This window comes from Thunnus albacares, chromosome 20, assembly GCF_914725855.1.
Source record: "Thunnus albacares chromosome 20, fThuAlb1.1, whole genome shotgun sequence".
Lineage (NCBI taxonomy): Eukaryota > Metazoa > Chordata > Actinopteri > Scombriformes > Scombridae > Thunnus > Thunnus albacares.
Genome location: NC_058125.1, coordinates 17,366,468 through 17,388,529, shown reverse-complemented (window position 1 = coordinate 17,388,529; position 22,062 = coordinate 17,366,468). Strand labels below are relative to the sequence as shown.

Here is a 22,062-nt window from a genome sequence, read left to right as displayed (position 1 = left end):
AAAACAGAGTCCTGTGTTCTCTTTTTAAATTTTGTTTGGTTATAGTCGGCCTCAAAACTAAAAACATGTGACTGTTATTTTCTGCTTTTTGTCCATAACAGCTGGAATATATCTAAACAGATACTTTAAATGACTAAGATTGTGCATTGACCGTGGAGAGAACAAGCTCAATGGTGGTCAGAGCAGGAGGGATTAGTGCAACAACACCACCCTCTACTGGGTGATACATGCAGCTACCATCTTATAATTGCCTCAATCTAACACTAGCTGTTGATTTAAAGTAACACACTGAAGACTAAAAGTTTGGAATACATACTGTCTTCAAATACAGACTTCAGACAGTGATGTATTGTGTTGGGAAACTGAAAGTTCTCCAGAAAGATTCAACAAAAATCTACCTGATTTATTTTTTTTAATTGATGTTGCCAGTTTGGCAGCTAAGTGATTACTGGGATCAAGCCTCCCTCTCCTTCTGCTGAAAGTTTGTCACAAATAGCAATAATTACTAATTAGTAAAAAACTGAATTAAAATGTTTGTGATTTGATCTGAGGCTATTAAATCTAGCAAATTAATTTAACAATTGAAACAAAGACTTTTGGGCACCTTAGACAGAGACACATCTACCCAGGGGTAATAGATAACTAGGAACAAATTGATAGCAATTTAATCTGTTTCAACACCAGCTGAGCACTGATGAACAATTTAAATAAAAGAAAAAATATAATTTATAGTAACATACTGAAATATGTGCTGAAGCGGTGACATACCCCATCTCTACACCAGAGGGCAGAAAATACCTAAGAATATACATCTGCAATTTGGACTTGTGGCATTTAGAAACTTACATCAGTAAAATATGAGTGTTTTTCAAGTATCACCAACATCTAGATGATTTAAAGTACTTGAGAGTAAGAGCTGCCTCAATTTTAAACAAGAAAAAGGATCTCAGGTCTCTCTTCTCTGGCAGCCCCTGAGCCTTCTTCCCCAGCCTTCATTTCAAGACAAACTGACCCAAATACCACTGGAAAACCTTTCATAATTGAGAGGAAACCTGCACAGATTCATGAAACAATATTGGATCCCATTCTTTTTTTTAGCTGTTTCCAAACAAGAATGCATGTCCTTGCCTGTATAATCTCAGCTGCCAGACAGCAGCTTCTCACTGCAAGGAAAGAAATCAAGGCAATCTGACTGGAAAACAAGTGACTGCAAGTTATTTGCACATTTTGTTTGGAGTTGGATGGTTCATTTCACTGGCTGAAGAGGTTCTGCTTCATTGAGAACTTCCAACCAACTTCAATTTGCTTGGAATTTGCAAATATTGTCATGTCTAGTAAATATATGGCTCCTTTTATCGTGGTCCCTGCTATATCAAAATACAGTGACTGACAGGAAACTGAACAATTCCTGCTTATTTCACATTTATTTGCATCACCTGTGCTTAATTTTGGCCTCAGTATGCCAAAAATACAACTTGCTGTCATAGGAAATTGCAGTTGTTTTTTTTCTGATGCTTGAAGTCTTTTAATTGTCTGTTGGACAAAATAATAATTCAGTCAATAATAATGCAGGTGGAATGAATTTATAATGTGAATACAGAGTTGATATTCAGCATCTATAGGCTCTGACCTCATCACTTCCCACAAAGCACAGCAGGGACTGGGGAGGGATGATAATAAACCTCACCCCAGGGGAACGGAGTCTACAGGTGGATGCGTGTGGAGGTGGAGCTTCAGAAATGCTAGCAGCGGGAGTGCTCACTGTTTACAAAAGAGAAGCACAGCAGCAGAATAGCAGAGTAAAGGGCACCTCAGACCTTAAGGGAAATATACTATCTGTAAGCACCTTCTATGTGCGGGTTGGACACAAGACTCAGTGTGATAATTCCCCAAAAAGTACCTCCAAAAATCAAAGAACCAACATATGACAGATTTGAACCCATGTCCTTAAGAGCCACCTGAAGGCTTCTTTTGATTGATCTAAATAGTTGAGCTATAGGGAGACATGGAGAAGAGAAGACAGGAATGAACCAATGCCCTGACAAATCTCATGATAAATGATCTCTTGATCTCGAAATAACAGCATTAAAAAAATAATTGCAATAATCTCAGCCTCCATAGTAATACGTTACTTGACATAGTAACTGTAATAATACTACCGAAATCCTATTAGTAACGTGTTTTTGTTACTGCTAAAAGTAATGTACTACTATACACTGTTTGTAAGGTGTTGTGCCACCACAAACCTCGAGAAGAAGCTCCTTATAATAGATTTTCCACGTCTTTGGATTGGAAATCTTTGGAGCGATGAATACCATTCTTCCAAAAGATATTCCCTCATTTGGTGTTTTGATGATGTTAGTTGAGATTTCTGTCTTAAACTCGGTATCCAAAATCTCCCAGGTATGCAGCTGGGTTGACATCCTGTGACGGTGAAGGCCATGATGGTTATTTATATGATTTTCATACTCATCAAAACATTTTCAGTTAACTCTTGTGTCCTCTAGACGGGGGCCATTGTAATTTCTCCATTTATTCATGTAAGTTTTATTTTGTCACTTATCTGTATGTGTGGCAAAACCCATGTTGAGTGTCCCATGAAACCAATATTAAAGAAGAAATAATTATGTTAAAGGTCCAGTGTGTAGAATTTGGTGGCATCTAGCAGTGAGGTTGCAGATTGCAACCAACTGAATACCCCTCCCCTTCGAAGTGTGTAGGGTAGGAGAACCTACAGTGGCCGGGAAACTCTTGAAAAACACGAAAGGCCCTCTCTAGAGCCAGTGTTTGGTTTGTCCGTTCAGGGCTACTGTAGAAACATGGTGGTGCAACATTACAGGCTCCGTAGAAGAGGACCTGCTCTCTATGTAGATATAAAGGGCTCATTCTAAGCTAACGAAAACACAAACAGGTTCTTATTTTCAGGTGATTATACACTAATTAAAAAAATACTTATGCCTATTATATTCTATTTCTGCCATGTCTGCTAGATGCCACTAAATTCTACACACTTGACCTTTAATGGGTTGTGTGCAAGACAACAGTCATGTTCACAGCCCCAAAGCCCTCTACTATGGTAAGCTACAACAGTGAACACTCAAGATAAGTTCTCAGACAGTACTCCTATCACGATACACGTACCTTACAAAAAACACAAGAAATCAAGCTTAACTATTCTAAGAAATTCACACAATAATTTGCAGCTAAAAGACAACAAAAAACAAGCAAGCAGATCTGAGGGAAACCAATAAAACAGTCAGCTGCGTCAGCAGTGGTCGTTAGCAGCCTAGCTTAACGGTATGGCTAATTAAGCCCAAAAACACCAACTGAACAGAGCCATTACATAAACCCACAATAGTCATGTTAACATAAGCAGTAAAAGTTGAAATGAAGCTCCGATACTTGGCATCTCAGTGACAAAAAATCCCAAAACCACAAAACAGAGTTGCCATGGTCCCAGGACATGTTGTTTTGTGTTTGTCTCACTAAGTAAGCCAAGCAAAACTTCTGACTGTATTTTGTACAATCAAAATCTTTTTGGGGTGGCTTTTGTGTTCCCTGAGCGGTTATCCAGGGTTTATTAGGATTTATTTGATCAATTCACTCAAAGGCGCCTTAATAGGACAGGGTAGGTATTATGTAATCAGACTGCTATGTTCTATATTTTTGTCTACAAAATCTCACAAGAGGACCAGAAACCAACAATGAATTGATCCTACCAAGTATTGAGATCAGAGTAACTAACCTAGTTTATTTTCAATGGAAGAGTGACTGAAAAGTGTTTATTGCAGATTATTTAGAGTAACCAGGGTTACTGTTTCTGAAAAGAAAAGTTACAGTTTTTTAAAAGTATTGGTGGTATTCTATATTTTTTGTTTTTATCAACAAATCCCATGAAATAACCAACAAACAAAAGATTGATCCTACTAACATGGACATTAGATTAAATCCCGCTGTGCCACAGACCTCCACTGTTGTCCAAAAACATGAATGAGCCACATCATTGCACTGGGTGTCATGTTTCTTCTTTACAATAAACATGGGCACTGTAGTCAGTCACTGAGTTAGTCCACATTCACACATCCTAGGGTTGTAAATACTAGTGCACAAAATATGTATTAATCCTCAGTCCCCAACAAATACACAATTTACTCCTGTTTGAGAAACATTTGTTAAAGACTAACGCATTGTTGTTTTTTCTTTTCATTGGATTTGCTGACAAAAAGGAACATATTAAAACAACGCCAGCCTTATCCTTTACGGGACAGAAAAGCAGGCTTTGCTAATCTTAAGACCAAAGGCTTCCCAAATAGTGGTTCAAGGACCATCATGAGTCCATTACAAGCACCCAGGGGTCTCAGAGGTTATATAAATGTTATATAAATGGCAATGTGTTCTAAGCACTTTCAGTATACAATTTACTTGTCATTTCAACAGAACCTGCTCTAAACTAATGCCACCTCTATTTCTATATGAGGAGTCATCTCTGTCATCTTTGTTGCTGCATGGATCGTCCTCGCTTGTAAGAGAAGATGTCTAGATGCTGACAGCATGATGATGGAGTACTTAACCTGTAACACGGAGGCAGGGCATTTCAGGTCACTTTCATAGGATTCACAACAGAATGTTGGATGTGACTGAGGGAAACTTTCTTCCCAGGTCCATTTCTCCTCTGCCAGTTTGGATAAGCTTTGAAGAAGGCTTTAGCAGTAAGGCCTTTCTCTCCAATGTCTTTACCACCACTTTTCTTTTCCCTCCTCATCAAGTCTCTCTCAACTCCTCTGCTCTTCCTTCTTCTTGTACTTTAGCCCTCTGTCAAATTAAACTTCAAACTAAAATGTGAGGGACATTTGTTACTTGTCACTTAAGTTATGCCCCAAGATTAGAACCTTTGACGATCAAAGTAAGGTTAAAAAATGCTGTCAGTGCCAAGACCACCAACAAAGTGAGGATCTGTACATCTCTTGCTTGTAACTCTCCCAAGATTGTGTCAAACAAACTGAGTGAAAATGAGAAGCCCTCTATTGAATCACTGTCTGAGCGTTGTCAGTGATTAATGGAGGGTTTCTTAACAAGAAAGAAAGATCTGGATAAACAAGTTTTTGCAGCAAACATTTGTAATACATCATGCTAATTGAGTGCTCTGATAGCCTGCCAGTTATATCTGAAGTCCCAGTCATGCCCGCTGATGATGGAGCAAGCGCGGAATGCAGGCAACAAACAGATGTCAACTGGATTGGACAACTGGAGATTTGTTAGAAAAAAAAGTAATGCTATGTTTATTCTCTTTTCTATCACACACAGTAATTCAAAAGTAAGTACTCTGTCAGTCATTTTGAAGGCTTTGTGGAAAGATTGTACTTGGGATAAAAGCTGTAATTTGTATAAAAAAAAGGTGCATATTTTCATTTTACACAATATAAAAATTAACTCTAACTTTCCTAAAATATAATAATAATAATTAGTAATAATGATAATATTTTTCAGATTATATTATTTACATAACTAATAATATTTTGAGAAGAAATAAGTTAACATTTCGCTATGATGGTTGTTTCTTACAGTAGTTTATTCTTGGGTTCCCAGGGAGCCCAGTCAGTAGTCCTGGTACTGTATGTTAAATATGTCGGTAGGATGAGGGTTAAACAGAGTCCTGCAAGTCCTGCACAGTTTTCCTTCCTAACATTTGTGGGATATTAAGGCTTCAGCCCAAAACATCTGTTTGTGATATACAGTGCTATGCAGTTTTATCTCTTTTGGACGCATTGTAGAAATAGAAATGGTGCCTGGCAAGGCTTGTGATTACTGATTGCCCTGCTTATTTCTTTACACAGTCGACTTAGCTAAGCTAAGACGCTATTGTCAAACAGCTTGCGGTTATTTTTATGTTTTTTTTCAATAAGCATTTTCCCTGCTCTTGTAAAGATTGTTGCCCATTTTTTAAAACATTTGTTTTTTGGAAAGATATACCTCCAAAGTCAAAGGAAGCCAAAATGTTTAGAAATGTCTTAAACCACAACTTTTTCATGCACATTTGCATCCCACTTATTTGTCCCAATTACTCTGTTTAGCTTTGGCAAGTCTCCATATGGCTGAATTTATCGATTCAGCTATTTCTATCAGACCAAATCCTTAACAGTGGAGGATGTGATAAACCAGATGTTTCTTCTGTCTGTTCTCTGTCCTCTTGTGCCCCTGCTGCTGTGTCATTTGTCACAAACCGGGCCGCACAGCCATGACAAAAGAGATGCACACAACCAAGTCAATTAACAAACAATTTATTGAAAGAGGAATAGCATAAGAGGAGAACCTAAATTAACAGTGGCATGTGTAATCAGTAAGATCAGCAGTATAGGTGAGTGCATGATTGAGGAGGTGTGTAGGTGCAACATTGTATAGTGCAGAAACACAAGCCAAATGCCAACCAAAAATCAAAGAGTGTCTCAGGGAGGAAAGCACACAGCAAATGAGGTCCAAGAGGGTTTTTGAAGGAGCACTGGCATACAGGGCCCCAGTTGTTGCCAGTGTTGCTGATGACACTGCCACACCCACTTCCAGTACCTGCAGAGACAGCAGCCACACAAATCAAGTAACAGGAAGACAGGGCGGAGAGGGTCGTCACACATTGTTACAACAAGGTTCAATGCATCCAGGGTCATTGCTCTGCATTAACTCTCACCTCAGACTCCAGCCAAGCATCTCACAACAAGGACTGTACAGAATTCTAATGTGGCTACATCGTTGCCCGGAGCTACCATCTCCTTGCAGCAGCTAAAGTGCAAGATGTCCTTCAGGGTGCCTGTAGAACTGCTAAAGATTTATTATAAAATTCTTGATGAAATGCTGAAGAAATCCTTGGTGTTTTGGAGATTTAAAATCTTTTAACTGAATAATTTTCAATGTGTTAACAAAATCTTGGGTAATTATTAACCTTTGACTTCTCCGAGACAATACAAGAGAAATAAGTGTGTACAGCAAAAATAGCAATAACGGACACGCAACATTTACGGATGTGTAACAGCTGACTGTTGCATCAAACATTTGATTGTGTTTATATGCACATTCATGCTTCCATCAGGAGGCTCTTGCCATTCAAATTGAAAACTGTCATTGTTATTAGAATTGAACATCTGGCTTGTTTCAGTCACATATAGCTGGAACCTGTCTCATGCGCGGTGAATGTGGACAAAGAATTAGAAACACAGGTGTTCAGGAAGGGAGCATTTTCAGAGAGGAAACTGAGGGCGGTTGTGCTGAATTGCAACGGGATCTAGGCCACCATGTAGTAAAACACATTGTTACAGAGGCGCTTGAGTGTGATAAATAAAGACCTTTCTCTTCACCCATTAGTCTCCAAAGAGAAGGCATTCTCAGCAACTTCTCCAAACCACAAACAATAATAAATTGTCCGAAACTGTAGGACTATGACAAATGTAATAGTTTCTGCAGGTATCAAAATAACTGGACAGAGTAGAAAACCATAGAAGTAGGTTGCAGTCAGTGTAAAATACAGATGTCCAAAGTAATTTTTGTCTCAATTGACCTGAATAGAGAACTTACTTTGGCAAGTTATTGTTCACGGACCAGTACAAATTTTTGCTTTTTGACTTTAAGACTTTTGACTTCAAGTCAGTAGTATAGACTTAAAACCTGCATTTACATTTTTTGGCCAGTAGGGGGAAGTGGAAAACACAGCAACTTGTTTGCAAACTGTGGCATATTTACACTTTCAGCAGATACAGAGCAACAATAGCATTAATTTGTACTCATGTTTCTGGCCACCTGATGAATGTAAGTCCAATACTCACCCCCCTATTAGCCTTGTTTTGCTCTCCAAAAGGGAAATGTCACTGCTAAATGCTCCATTATGTTCACTAGCTAGTTGCTAAATTTGTCTGCCTGCCATTTGGTGCGTACACTGAGTTTTCAAAGCCTTTTCACTGAAAGCAGTTGCTTCCTGCATCTGGAAAGAACGCTGATGAGAGCCAAAACAATCAGGCCACATTAAAAGCTCCTCAGAGCTGCAGCATCAGGTGATAATTCCCTGCTGGTTCATTTACGAGTGACCCCTTTCACATACTGTAGTCCTTTGATCCATGGTAATATAAAAATATTGATTACAGCAGCTGCTTTAAATATGTATAATATTTGGGAATGAGAATAAATTATTTCGAATTCCAGTCCAATAAGAGCAGCTGGCTTCAATCTTCTTACACTATTATGAATCAGAGAATGAAATTCTCTTATACCAAAATTACCATTTTGCACAAGCCAGAGCGTATAAATAGTAGCCACAGGCTGGTGGGCTCTTTGAATATCCATGCATTCATAAGTCTGCACTTCATCTACAGCTCAAACGTCTTCCCTCTCAATATCATAATTCATCACTGGCTGTTATTTGGGGGTTTTTCACTCTTCAGTAGAATGGCTCCAGAGCTGTAATTTACCAAAATATCAGGTTTGACTCTGCTATAATTCTGTTTATGTGGTCATTAAAAAAACAGAAGACAGAAAAAGCTTGTCAATGTGCCATACTAATCAGGATAAGGTATTCAAAAATGTCTGTAAAAACAACATCTAATGAAACTGGACCAATTGAACCTGCTTCAAATCAAACGAAAGGCTCAGTTTAATATCTGGTCTAGGACCTTCATTTGCAAAATATATGAAATCTGGTTAAGCATTAGTCACCATCAAAGAATACCATCATCTGTTATCTGGTGAGATCCTGATTTCTCAATCAACTAACATCACTGGATCCATTGACCATAATCAAACCAATAAAAAAGGCTTTCTGTGTTATTTAAGGCGCTATTGATAATGTTGAAATGGTCATGTAACACTCGTGTTTCAGTTCACGTCAGTATGAAGGCTACAGTGTTGCATCTTTCACTTGATTGATAATACAGGTTGAGTTCCAAGTAAGATACGAGACAAACACACACTGACACTGACTTCAGGACTCAAAGCTTACTGCTTTGCATGTGCAGGTCTACCTAATTGACCACCGCCACATTTCACACGGTTTCCATGGACACGAGAAATATTGCCAAGACTCCACACCAGCTTTTTACCTCCTCCTCTGTTCACAGAGTGAACAGAAATGTTCACAGCTACAATTGATTTTGATTAATTTATTTTTTAAATTCTTTGTTAAATATTGATGCTTTTCTCAAATCTATAATATCACAAACATAAAAGGTTTACTATAAGAACTCTTTATATAGCTTTATATAATCAAATTGAATTTAAACAGAAAAGTGCAGTTTCTGTTCTGTATTTATTCCTTGTTATTCAAATTTTCATTGTGCCAAAATTGAATTTAAACACTGACACCACCAATGTCATCCTTATGGGGAAATTCAGCATGTTTGCCTTTCAGTGTGCGGTGAACAGACAATTAATTCTCTTGCCTGTCCGAATATCAATAACGCCAAGAGTTGAGACCCATCCATAATGAAATGGACATGCTATAAAGTAGTAAATTCCAAGGTTGTAATATGCCATGTTTTGTATCCATAAATGTGTCACATTACATTTTGTTGGACGTGTAAATAAATAAATATGCCAAAGTAGGTTTGTCTCTGTCACCCAGGAACAAACCTTGTTTGTCCTCAATGAACTCTTAACATCAGAATTCATTACAAACATTGGATACGCGCCAGTTTGACTCACTCAAGGTTGCGTTTGATGGATGATCACAAAGTGTGTTTGCATGCATATGATTTTGTCTGTGTGTACAGAATGTGCAAGATTACCAGGAACCATTAATCAGATTTTCCTCTTATTGTAAAAAGCAAAGAACTCCACATTTTTGAGCACGATTTGGTTCATTACTGGCTCTAATTTATGTTATGTCTCAAAGGCAGAGTTGAGTCACTGTGTGATATTGCATTTGCTTTATTCATCCCTCACTTTTTGTCCCAATTATCACTAACTACACTTTGGTTGACAGGGAAAACTTGGCCTTTCCATGTCCTGCTGAACAGTACAAAACCATTATACATGATTCTTTCCACCCTCAGATTGTCTATCTTCAGTCAGTCCCCCTTTTTCATCAATTACAAGGTGCCAAAGCAGCAGCAGGGAGGTATTTGCCACTGAGCCTCTAACCTGTCACTCTGGGCATTGACGTCCAATTAATGAGAATTCAGCCAGGGATTTTCTCCTCTATAAGAGATTATGGTGAAAGGCGGAAGCCATCACTCTCCTACCTTGGGTGTTCTTCACTGAGAAAGACAGCTATTGTCACAACATCCCTGCCTCAAGCTGCTCTGCTCCACGGCCTGATAAGCAACTGTTTGATCCCCCTGCCTCAGACTATAGCAGGTATTTTATTGCAGGCATTCCAGCTTTTTTCAGACTGACTTCCACAGAGCATGTTTGGAAAATAATTTCATGCTTTAATAAATGTTGGCCATGTCTAAGTAACTTCTGATCCACACCGTGTGGAGTTGTAGCCTACATATCATTCTGTTTCCAGTGGAAGATAAATAGAGTGAATAGGGTCCACAAATAGGGTTTCTCTTTGCCACAGGCAGTCTTTTTTAATAGATTAGGTTTTGTAGGGACCCCTTTGCCTATCAAAAAAGGCCACAACTGTTGCTGATTGATTTGCTTTGACGCGTGCAAAAATGACGAAATGTCCACTGTTTCCAATACAAAGGCGATTTATTACTTACAGTCCGTAGGCTTTCCAAAACAAACAGAGTACATCCATTTTCTCTGTAATAAATCTATGTCCCAAGCATAGACAAAAGAAAATGTAATATTCATTTACAACCATTACCGCATGGTGAAAAACTGTTTGCTTCTCCCAAGTCAGCAACACCTGTGTCAAATAAGCCCTTGATTATATTAACCTCTGCCTAATTGACAGCAGCAATACTCCCCCAAGTGGTGGGAAGTTTACCAAACAAAACATTAACATAAAATGTCTATTACACACTGGCCCCTAATTTGTTACTGGCAGAAGACAAAACATTTCTTAATAAGTTTTACAGCCATTACATTAGAAACAAAAATTCACTGATTGAAACAGTCAATTTTATAAGAACTCCCTATAATCCATAAACTGTGCTTCCTTGGCTCAGAAATATGGATATGGGTTTTCACCATTATTCTTTACTAGTCAGTTGCTTCACAAAGAAGACAAATCTTTGTCACTGGTCTTTCAATTATGCTGGTCTTGGTCTGAAGATGAACAGAATGTACTAGTCCTTTCCTATCAGGAAATGTCTGTAGTATCCTTCCAAGTATCCAGGATCCACGAGGTTCCTTTGAATCGACGACAACAACAACAATAGCTCCAGGTAAAAAACTTACTTTTTCTTTATTCCGCCTTTGTCTTTCTTGTAGCAATGGTAGGTATTCTTGTGTCCATCTCTTCCAAAAGAGATCAGCTAAATGCTGAGTCTGTCTCCATCTCCTTTTTATATACAGATCCCTTTTTTTTCCAGGAGTCCAGGTGGCAAAACTGATTTTCTTTTATCAAAAGAATGTGATTTGACGTTAATGGCCCAAGTTCATTAGGATCTTCAGACAACTGTGTAATAGGAAGATCATTTAGTATGGCCTCCACACCACATAACAGTGTGAAAGCCTTCATCATCCAAACATTGCTGACGAAGAATAGTGTTTAGAATCTTCCTGACCATACGTATGATATGTTCCCAAACACCACCATGATGGAATCCGGCAGGAGGGTTGAAACTCCATTCTGTTGAAAAGATTGGGGGTATTGTATCATCCCAAAAACACTTCAACTGACACAGGTCTTGCAAAATCATCTTAGCTGGGATTGTGAAAGGGGCTAAGAAACCCAAAGGATCATAGATGGAACTGATCATAGATAATATTCCATACCTTGTGTGTGGTTGATCTCAGATGTTAAATTTGAACTTGACAGTGTCCGTCTCAACACACCATTGTAGTTCAAGATCCCATTCAACTGGCAATTTGTTTCTGTCCAGATCGAACTCTCTGAAACATCCTAACTTGCAGATAGCTGTGAGGTTGTTGACCATGAGAGTAGCATCTTATTTAGAAGGCAAACTTTTCAAAAGATCATCCACATAAATATTTCTTTTGAGTGTGTTCTTGTTCTTGTGTCAATCAGTTCTGCTGGAAAATTGTTTTGATTATCATCAGCAGTTTCTTAGAGCATAACATGCACAACTAGGAGAAGATACTGCTCCAAATAAATGGACAGTCTGCTCCAGGTTCCCTTCTGGCCACCACAAAAACCTCAAAAAGTCCAAATGTTCTTCTGGAAGTTTGACTTGTGTGAACATATTAGGAAGCTCAAAAAACTGCTTGCCAGCAAGTTCAGAGATTTCCAAGCCTTTGACAATGCAACTTGGAACAGTAGTATTGTGACCCATTGTACACAGATGAATTTTGGTCCTTTTTCCTTTGATGTTCAGTCTTTTCATTAGACTTTCAGAACAGAAAGTGTCTAAACTTCCTGGATCTAGAAAGCATAAGTTTGAATGACTTTGTTTCCCTTTGTACACTGAACATTGACAGGTAAGATCGAAAGGATGCCGTTACTGCCCCTGGCCCCTGTATGACCACAAGTAGAGACAGCCGTGCCACTCACCGACATTTCCTTTGGTTGATCTTCATCTATGCTTCTTTCCTTTTTCTCAGTGTGAAGAATGCTGGGATAAGTTTGGTTACAAACTTTGCAAGATATGAATTTATTGCAATCCTTGTGTCCTATGCACAGGCAACCAAAGCAAATCCTTTCTCTTTAAGAAAGTCCAACGTTTCCCGATGCATTCTCTTTTTCAATTGTGGACAGTGCTCCAATGTGTGCCCATGTGCACAATACAAACAGGAAACAAATGTTTGAGATTGAGGTGTCATACTTTGCGTTTGAGTCTCAAAGCCTTTCTTGGTTGCACTCACAGCTGGTTCATTACACATTAAACAGCAGTCGCAAAACTGTTTCTTTTGAACTGTGTCTTTTGCTGTAACTTTGTCTCATTGCTTCCTTTGTTTACACCAACTTCAGTGTTTTGGATGTCACCCAATATTGGACCAGAAATGATTTTGACTTGGTGTTTAATGATCTTGACAACGTCCCTAAAGCCAGATCTGCAAACTTGGGTTTCAGAGATTTCACATGCAGTCACTCTCCATTTCTCTCTGAGCTTGTAAGGAAGTTTCTGAATTATTGTTCTCATGTTTGCTGGCATATTGAGTTTGTCTAAATATTGCAATTCCTCCATAGTATTGAAACACTCCTGTAAAAACAATGCATAGGCCTGTAGCCTCTTAACATCTTCTGCTTTAACAGAAGGCCATCCAGTGATTGTGTCCACATAGGCAGCTGTGACCTTTAATTCATTTCCAAAATGTTTTCGGAGAAAGTCTTTGGCCACAACATAACCTCTTTCTGGAGCCATGTGTTGGCAACTGCACACTAGATCTCTATGCTACCTCCCAGTAAATTGCTCCAGGTAATACAAACAATCTCTTCTGTTGTTTGTTTTTAGCTTCCACACAATGTTCAAAACCTTTGATGAATGTTCTAAATTGCAGAGGATCTCCATCAAAAACGGATTTCTTTGTGTGGTAGAAATTGAGAGTCCTGTGTCTGTACAAGGAGTGCTGTTCCTTCATTTTGTCTTTGTAATAGACTGTAGAGATCTCCAGGTACTTGAGGATTGCCTTTAGAATGTGTTGCTTGCTGACTACCAGGATTTAAATCTAATGTGATTGTGTTTGACCAGATGTTTGCCACTTAAAGCTTGTCTGATTAGCTGCATTTTTATTTTCATATTTGTCCAATTTGATTGTTTTCTCCACTATTGACTGGGTTGGCAGACAATGAATATTTCTGCTGAGATGAGTCCCTGTGCTGTGGATTGTACTCTTCAGCATGAGAATTGAGTACTGTTCCTTTTTTGAAATAGGATTCCACTCCATCCGAATGTGCATCTGAAACACTGCCATGATATGAGGCATTTAACACTGCTGATTTAGCTGTAGATGCTGCTATTTCAGAATCAATTTCAAGTCCTCCTTTTTCCTTATTTGCTCTGCTTGCTTCTCCAAAGCCTACTTTTCCTGTAGTGCAGCAGTGCATGCCATGAGTGCAGCCTTTTCTGCCTTTGCTTGAAGCCATGCAGATGATGTTGTAGACTTGCTGCTCTTTGAGACATTACTTTTTCGACCAGAGCATTTGCTGGAAGTCTTGGATTCAACATTTGAAATGCTGTCCTGAGGCTCCACATTAACCCTGTCATTATTAATATCGACACTGTCAGCATGAAGGAAACTTTCATTGTAAGACATCAGCAATAAAGTCATTGACACTGAGCATTTTACTTTATACCACATTTCATGTTTTTCCATCTCCTCTAAGGTAATAAGCCCATCAAAGTTTCATGTTTTTCTTTTGCTTCACCACAGAGAACATTAAATTTACAAATGTACCTTTCACCTCTTTTACGTAGCTTTTATCACCCATCAAATCAACAATCGTCTCTTTGAGATTGTATGTTGTTTTTTTTTTGTTTGTTTTTTTTAATTTCACTTTTCTTTTTGTAGGTTGAAATGTTTTCCTAAGTGCTTTTTCTGTCAATTTAACAGTCCACTTTTTTACAGAGAGGTCCATATCACCTGAACCAACCTGAGGTTCTGTCTCAGTTAAGAGTTCAGAATTGGGAAGGTGCTCTTCATCCATTGTCAATTATGCAAATTCGCACAGTCTTGTGAAAATGTGCTTAGTTCGTTTATACAGTCACAATCAATGCAGTGAGTATTATGTGTGCACACATTTACAACAATGGCCATTCCTTTGTTAGTGGTAGCACTACACATACCTTGGTGTCGGCTGGCATACAGGTGTTCAGTTTTACTCTGTTGATGACCCCCGGCTCCAACAGCTCCGGTACGAAACAGGCAAGGATGAGTACAGCCGCTCTACTGGAATGTAGTCAAACGACAGCAGAAATCCAATGTCTTCAGTGAAGCCAGTTTTTGAATTATTGTAGTGACCCCTTTGCCTATCAAAAAAAGGCCATAACAGTTGGTGATTTATTTGCTTTGATGCATGCAAAAATGACAAAATGTTTCCAATACAAAGGTGATTTATTACTCACAGTCTCTAGGTTTTCCAAATCAAACAAATTACATAGACTTTCTCTTTGTAAATCTATTTCCCAATCATAGACAAAAGAAAATGTAGCAATCATTTACAACCATTACTGCGCAGTCCAAAACAGTTTGCTTCTCCCAAATCAGCAACACCTGTGTCAAGTAACCCCTTGATTATATTAATCTCTGCCTGGGAGGTTTACCAAGCAAAATATTTAAAAAAAAATTGCTCTTACAGGTTATCATTCATTTTCATATGACACCACATCACCTTTTGTTCTCAGCATTTGTCAGTTGTTCAAATGCCTAGATTGACCTATGTTTACGTTAACCTCACAAGTGGTTATGAAAGTAATGACGCAAATGTGGAAGTAGCATAGCATTGTTACGTTATACCACTGCAAAGCCTTTAAGGGTCTGACATTGAAGCTAGAGACTGCAGTTTGCATCCTGTCAACTACTAACAGTCAACATGTTGGTTTCTTTCAACCATGACCAAGATCTTTCACAACCATATTGCCAGACAAAAACACATTTTATACGCTTATGCAAAAACCCGGATTATGTTCAATTATACATTTTTTAGGCTCAATGGCAACGTTTGTAAAATTATCGTCCTCTGGCAACTATGGTACAGTTATGGTAGGGATAAGGTTAAGGTTAGGCAACTACAACAGTTAGTTAACCAAATATTGTGGTTATGGTTGATAAAAAGGCAAATATTAATTGTATGTCTATCACAGGACACTCCAGTCTCCTACTTGAATGTCAAATCTACTACACATCCATCCACCACCCCAACTTCTACATTGCAGGAAGTAGTGTGCCACCTACATTTGCCTCACTACATAAAGGCCACACTACTTCCTGCATTGCCACAGAACATTGGCATCTGGCATAAATCGAAAGTTATGCCAAACGTGGAATTCTCTAATATGGACATCATTTCCTATAGTAATGCTGGGCTGATCTTACCTTAACTAAGTAACATTAGCTTCCTAAACTAAACCAAACCTCAACCATAGACAGGGCAGATCAGAAGAGTATGAATCGTGTTTGTAACAGTCATTCAATATGGGAAGTTTTGGAACAGGTGGCCTATTTGGTGTTTAGGTATGACAGCTTTTTAAAACTGCCAGAAGGTATTGCAGATGCACTTCAGCTCATTGAGGCTTACTTCATAGACAGGAAGATGCTTTTATTCTGATGCTGTTTTAGAAATCCTTCATCATGTCTAAAGTAATTGCTCCTGTAGTGTAGACTTGTCTTCAGAGGCATCATAACTAAAGTGTTTCATGTATTTGGAGACACTGACATTCTGAGAGTTGCAGTTGTCTTAATGTGTGCAGGAAAGGGAGGAACTTTGTGGTAAAAATATTACACTCCTCTTGACTGCCTTCCTCTCATCTCTCCTTCCGTTTCCTCCCTCCTCTTTCCTCCCAGACAGTCTAAGATAGGTGTAGTCTAGATGAGGAGTGGGCGAACCACAAATGCTTGCTTAGCTGGTGAAGGACTGTGCCAGCCGAGCATGGAGCCCTCCAGCCTCGAGCTGTCCACCCACTCCAGATCCTGCTCTTCAGTGATTAGCCTGCAGCCTCAGCCTCCTTTAGTCTCCGTTCAGAATCTCAAGTCTCAGGTGAAAAGACTGATTTTCATACAGCCTTTTTAGACTTTTCTATATGCAATGTCCATCCACATCAGTTATGTGTAATGAACCAGTTCATTTAAATTGGACAGCATCCAGGCAGGACACCGGGCTTGTTAAGAGATATTATCTTTGCCTTTGTTTGTCTTGCCTCAGGTTGATGAAATGTCAAAAGCTGTACTTATTAGTTGTGGGAATGCTCCATGGATTCCCTCTTCTTTTAATTCTTTTAAGCCCAAGGCTAGACATTTCTCTGCTTAGCAATAACTCCAAATGCTTCTTAAATGCCAGAGATAACACAGTTGGATCCTTGTGATGAATCTTTTCTATTTTGTGACTGTTTAACTCACAGATATATCTTTTTATGTTACAAAATATGATTTTAATCAGGAGTGTTGACTGCTGCTGGCAGTTGCTCTAGTCATGTTTGTGTGTGTGAGAAAGAGGAAAAAAAAAAAGAGCTTCATGAGGAACAGACAGCGCTGATGTGATGAGCAGTGACACACAGGGCATCGCTCCATCCCTTGTGTTGGAACATGCCTGGATGCTCCACGGAGAGTTTGTTCGGTTAAATTTCAGCTGCTTGTTAATGTGTGAATTACTGCAGAGTCCAAACAGGCCCCAGCTAAAACAGGAAAAGCTTCAGCAAATGAGGCAGCATGAAGAGGAGCAACAAGTTAATTATCTCTCCCAGTGAAGGGATATCATGCGGTCTTAACTGACATTCGAAACAATAACTGCACTTTTACTAAACTCTTACAGCTGCACACCCAGTGTGATTTACTGTTCAAATTGAAAAACATCAAATGACTGCCACTGTTTGTTTAGGAATACATAATATATGCCAGTTTGGACTTTAAACACCTCCTTCCATGGATCAGGAAACTCGCCTGTGCTTCTCCTTTGGACACACAAAATTGTAAACTTGTTAAGAGCTGTTTAAGTCCCTGAGTTGATTCCCCCACAGGAAGGAGGAAACTTTCCTCTGGTTAGAGCAGCTCCTGCCCCAGAGTGGGAGGAGATGGAGATGAAAGCAGATCCTGAATGTGTCAATGTATGTTTCCCAGAGAGATTTTTTATCTCTATTTCACTTTTACCCACACTAATAAAATGACTGTGCAATGTGTCAGCAGCTTGGACTGGTTTAACTCGAAAAGAGAAAAACACAAAGCTTTCTTTTTGAGTCACCTGCCAGGATCTAAATGAGAGAGGAGCTCTTACTGTACTGTCTGTCTCCCTGCCTCTTCCCTCTACTCTCCCTCATCTCTTGCTCCTCTGTGTATCTCCCTCCCTCACTGCATTTTTCCCAGGCTGAGGCGTCCATGGACCCTCTGGCTCTGCTGCTTTCGTCAGTGACTTGGAGCGCTCTCAGAGAACTTTGTGAACTCTCCGTGTTGGAGTGGGGAAGGGAGAGCAATCGGAGCAGTTGATGGGACGCAGCCTGGCAGCAGCAGCAGGCTCCTCTGGAGACGGCATCGGGACTCTCAGCTGGAGATAATCCCCAGGGTCATGACAAGACAGCGCCTCAGCCTCTTCACACCCCTGGCTCTGCTGGGACTCCTCGTGGGGCTTGCAAACATCAGCCGTGGCTTTGCTGGTGAGGACGAGGATTACTACATGCAGGAGCTGCTGACAAGAGAGCAGTACAACCAGGTCCAAGTGCTGGAGAAGCCTGTGGCCTCAATACCTGACAGGCATGAACACCCCAGCCAAAACCATGCCAAGAAAGTACCCAAGGGAAAGGCAGACAGCAGCAGGCAGACGGATAAAACCACAGCTGATGCAAAATCAGGTAAAAGCAATGCCATCTTTCAGCATGCTGATTTGAGAATTGGTTGTTTTTAAAATTTCAAGGTCTCTTATTTATAGTAAAAGTTTATTCTTGCCTTACAAATCTTCCACAAAACTGTATTTTCAGTTCCATAGGCAATCAATCAGAAATAATGTTTTTTTAAAAATGCTTATTATTAGTATTCTGACAGTTTGTGTGATTGCACCATCAATGCTAGAAAACTAAAGTTCTGCTGAATCTTTAGAAGTAACTTTCTTAGTCAGTGTTGCCACTAGATGACAGTGTATGGCTAATCATTTCAGCTTCCAAAAAGCACGTTTTGAGCAAACTTTGCAATAAAATATAACATGACACTTTTTGCACATCTAGAAAAGCAAGGACATGCTTTGGAATTTAAGAGTAAAACAAAAGTTTCATTAAACACCTGGTTTTGTTACATTTTGCATCAGTTGATGTTTTTATGTAAAATTTGTGGCACAATATTAAACTGAAATGATTCACCAGAGAAGAAAGCTACTGTTTAATGACTTTTTGTCAAAGTCAGCTAACGTGCCCCTAAGACTCATGCTGCTTGATGAAATCAAACGGAAAATTTGAGGCTTCAGACTGAACCTTGGTGTCCTCCGGGACTTCAGAGGAGCAGCTGAATTCAATTCACATGGTGATGGATGTGGAGAGAGAGAAAAAAAAAACAACAACAATGACCTCCTCAGGTAGTCCTCTGCCTCACTCCCCCATACACATAGATCAGAGCCCTGTTTCTGTGTGGCTTCTGCTCAACACCAGGATTAACAGCCTCACGTACAGTAGAGGTCAGGAGTGCATTAGGAGCCAGAACATATGTGAAATCCACGTTTTCTCAAAAGCAGAGACACAGCAGTGCTGATCTGTTATAATTCATATATGAATGTACAGCTCAACACATGCAGTGGCAGGTTTGTAGGCATGTCTCAAATCCTGCCAGGTGATTGGAAGATAGTTACAGCATGAGGCTTTCTGTTGGTTGGTGGCAGATAATTTAGAGCAGCTGTGTCAACAGTGACCTCATGTTTCAGGCATCCAGGTTCACGTGTCTCAGCAGGGATACCTGGTGCAGGTGGGACTGGAGGAGGAATATGATAACAGTAAAACAGGCACAAGTCCCTGCTTTCCTTTTGATGAGAATGTTTTGTTGTTTTATCTCCATCACACTGTATCACATTGACCAGATAACCTGATGTTTTAGCAGGCCTGTTTCAGTTAAAATTATTTCCAGCAGGTTAGTTTGTGATAAGACAAAAAGTGGGAACTCGTTATCAGAGATGGAAAGTAACTTATTGTACTTAAACTCAGTTTTGATGTGCTGGTACTTTGTTTTATAGTTTCCATTTTGTAGATACTTTTCTTCAATTATTGTACTTTTACTCCAGTATATTTATCTAGAGTTACAATACTAGTCACCTTGCAGATTATGATTTTACATTCAGCATAAGCTAAGATAATAAAATATCAGTTTTGATGGGTAGATTTCTTTCACCTTTGGCCTTGTTTCAGATTGATAACAGAATGCATTTGACATTAGTTCAAGTTCAACAAAAGGTAGATATTTTCAATACTTTTGGGATACATTTTATTATTCCAAAACTCTCACCTGTCCATTGAAACCTAAACTTAATATTTCTAGATTTTTCAGGCTCATACCAATATCAATATTTGAGAGTTTAAATCTTATAAAAGTATAAAAGCTGATGTTGATTTATTAGCATGAACACATAACATAAACAAAGAAACACATTAAGAATCCCTTGAATTTGTTTTTAGAGAATTATGACCAGATAAGAATGTTTTACAGCTGACAAAGTACTTTATAGTAGACAAACTATGAAATGGAGACACTGTGCCTAAACTACCTCAAAATGTTCAACTTTTTTGGCATTTCTGTACATCAATTTCTTGGTACTTATTGGCTATATACACCGATTCTGATATGTCTGCAATACACTAATATCAGTCGCCCCATATCTCAGTTTTTGCAGCTGTACAAATCCATGATTTAAGAATCTGACATGGATTCTTACTCATGATACATGAGTGAATCTTACTGCCAAAAAAACTCAATTGAAATTACAGACCATTACAAGTAAACTGTCTGTATTGTTATTGCGGTGTTTAAACATTTTTCTTAACCAACTCTGTAAATCATCATATCTCTGTGCTTTTTAAATCCGTTACACTGAACCACATGCAGCTTGGAGCACTGTTGAGGATTTAACCTGTCCCTAGAATGAGACGTGGATAAGGGCTTTCAGATGTGAGAAGGATTGGTATCACGTGGGGGCCTATCCTGACATGACTGTCAAATAAAAAGTACTCGCCTCACTTCCATCTTCAGTTCCTGGAATGTGACTCCCTGCCCCCATCCTGCCCCTTGTGGGATATTTTCATGATTTATTTAAACCTTGAAGGCAGTTATTTCATAAATGTTATCACTCTATTAAAAAATCTTAAATGAGAGTGCAAGTTGAAATGCACCGCTGGCTCAGCTATTTTGAGTCTGCATATTATAATTAAATGTATTGAGCAAAAGAGTTAAAAGTATTCAAATTCTTTATCCAGGGACTGCCTCCTGGTTCAGTCCCCAATGCTGAATCTGTCCATATGTGACTGAATCCAGCCAAAGTTGGGGTTTTGGGGTTTTTTTTGTTTTTGCTGTGTCAACACTATTGTTTTTCCCTCCCTATGTTGACAACAGTGAATCCACAATTTTAAAGTGATTCAACTTGTCAAATAGGAAAAAAAGTTTTATTTCTGCTCCTGTTTTAATGTTATTTCCTTCCTTAGTGAAAACAGCCAACAAAAAGGCAGAGAAGAACAAGAAGGGCACCCTGAAAACCCCAAACAGCATCTCAGAAGGCGACAGACAATACAATTCGATCAAAGAGGGTGAGTGAAGAACCGTTGACACTCTCACTTGTTATGGGAAATTTATGATCTCATAAAAAATTAATCTCCCCTCCAATGTGTAAGGATCATTTCTCCCCTTTCACAGGATCTGTTAGTGTAGGATGGGAAAAAAGAAACAAATTCTCTCAGAAATGACAAATATTTTGGAAGGGGGAAGAGTTTTCAGATAGCATACTTTCCCTGAGAGGAAAAGTCTGGCAATATAAGGTGATGCTCTCAGAAGTGGAGTCAAGCCACAGAGGAACTGATGTGCTCTTTGCCTATGAAGCATTGTGTTTGGTTTCCATGGATCACAGTAAATTTGCTAAACTGAAGCCAGGATGCCCCAGTAGCCTTCCTCTCATGTCAGATGACTGATTAAACTCGCTCTACTGAAAGTTGGATTCGGGGCAAATCGCATGTGCTTTGACCCAAAACTTTAATGAACGGGAAGCTGTATTTAATAGTGCTGGAAGGTTAAGAGTGGGTAACTGTGAATTTATGTGTTTATATTGAAGCTATTGTAAGAAACCTACCAAGACAGACAGAAAGGCTGCCATTTGTAATTTGGCACTGGGGAATGAGAGCAGAAAGT

At 39.1% G+C, this 22,062-nt stretch overlaps 1 protein-coding gene and 1 long non-coding RNA gene across 2 annotated transcripts in view; one reads left to right on the top strand and one right to left on the bottom strand.

Moving 5' to 3' along the window:
- Positions 1 to 6,262: 6,262 nt before the first annotated feature.
- On the bottom strand, positions 6,263 to 15,249 carry LOC122971813. The gene is made up of 3 exons (XR_006399565.1): positions 15,114 to 15,249; positions 14,835 to 15,017; positions 6,263 to 6,561 (listed from the first exon to the last, which is right to left on the bottom strand). It is a non-coding gene; the product is annotated as an uncharacterized LOC122971813 (long non-coding RNA).
- A 2,668-nt stretch (positions 15,250 to 17,917) lies between these two features.
- cpxm2 (carboxypeptidase X (M14 family), member 2) overlaps positions 17,918 to 22,062 on the top strand; it is a 31,556-nt gene continuing 27,411 nt past the window's right edge. The window contains exons 1-2 of the mRNA XM_044338560.1: positions 17,918 to 18,545; positions 21,366 to 21,467. Of these exons, the coding sequence (XP_044194495.1) occupies positions 18,263 to 18,545; positions 21,366 to 21,467 (385 nt within the window). The 5' untranslated portion in view covers positions 17,918 to 18,262. The remainder of the gene's footprint in view (positions 18,546 to 21,365; positions 21,468 to 22,062) is intronic.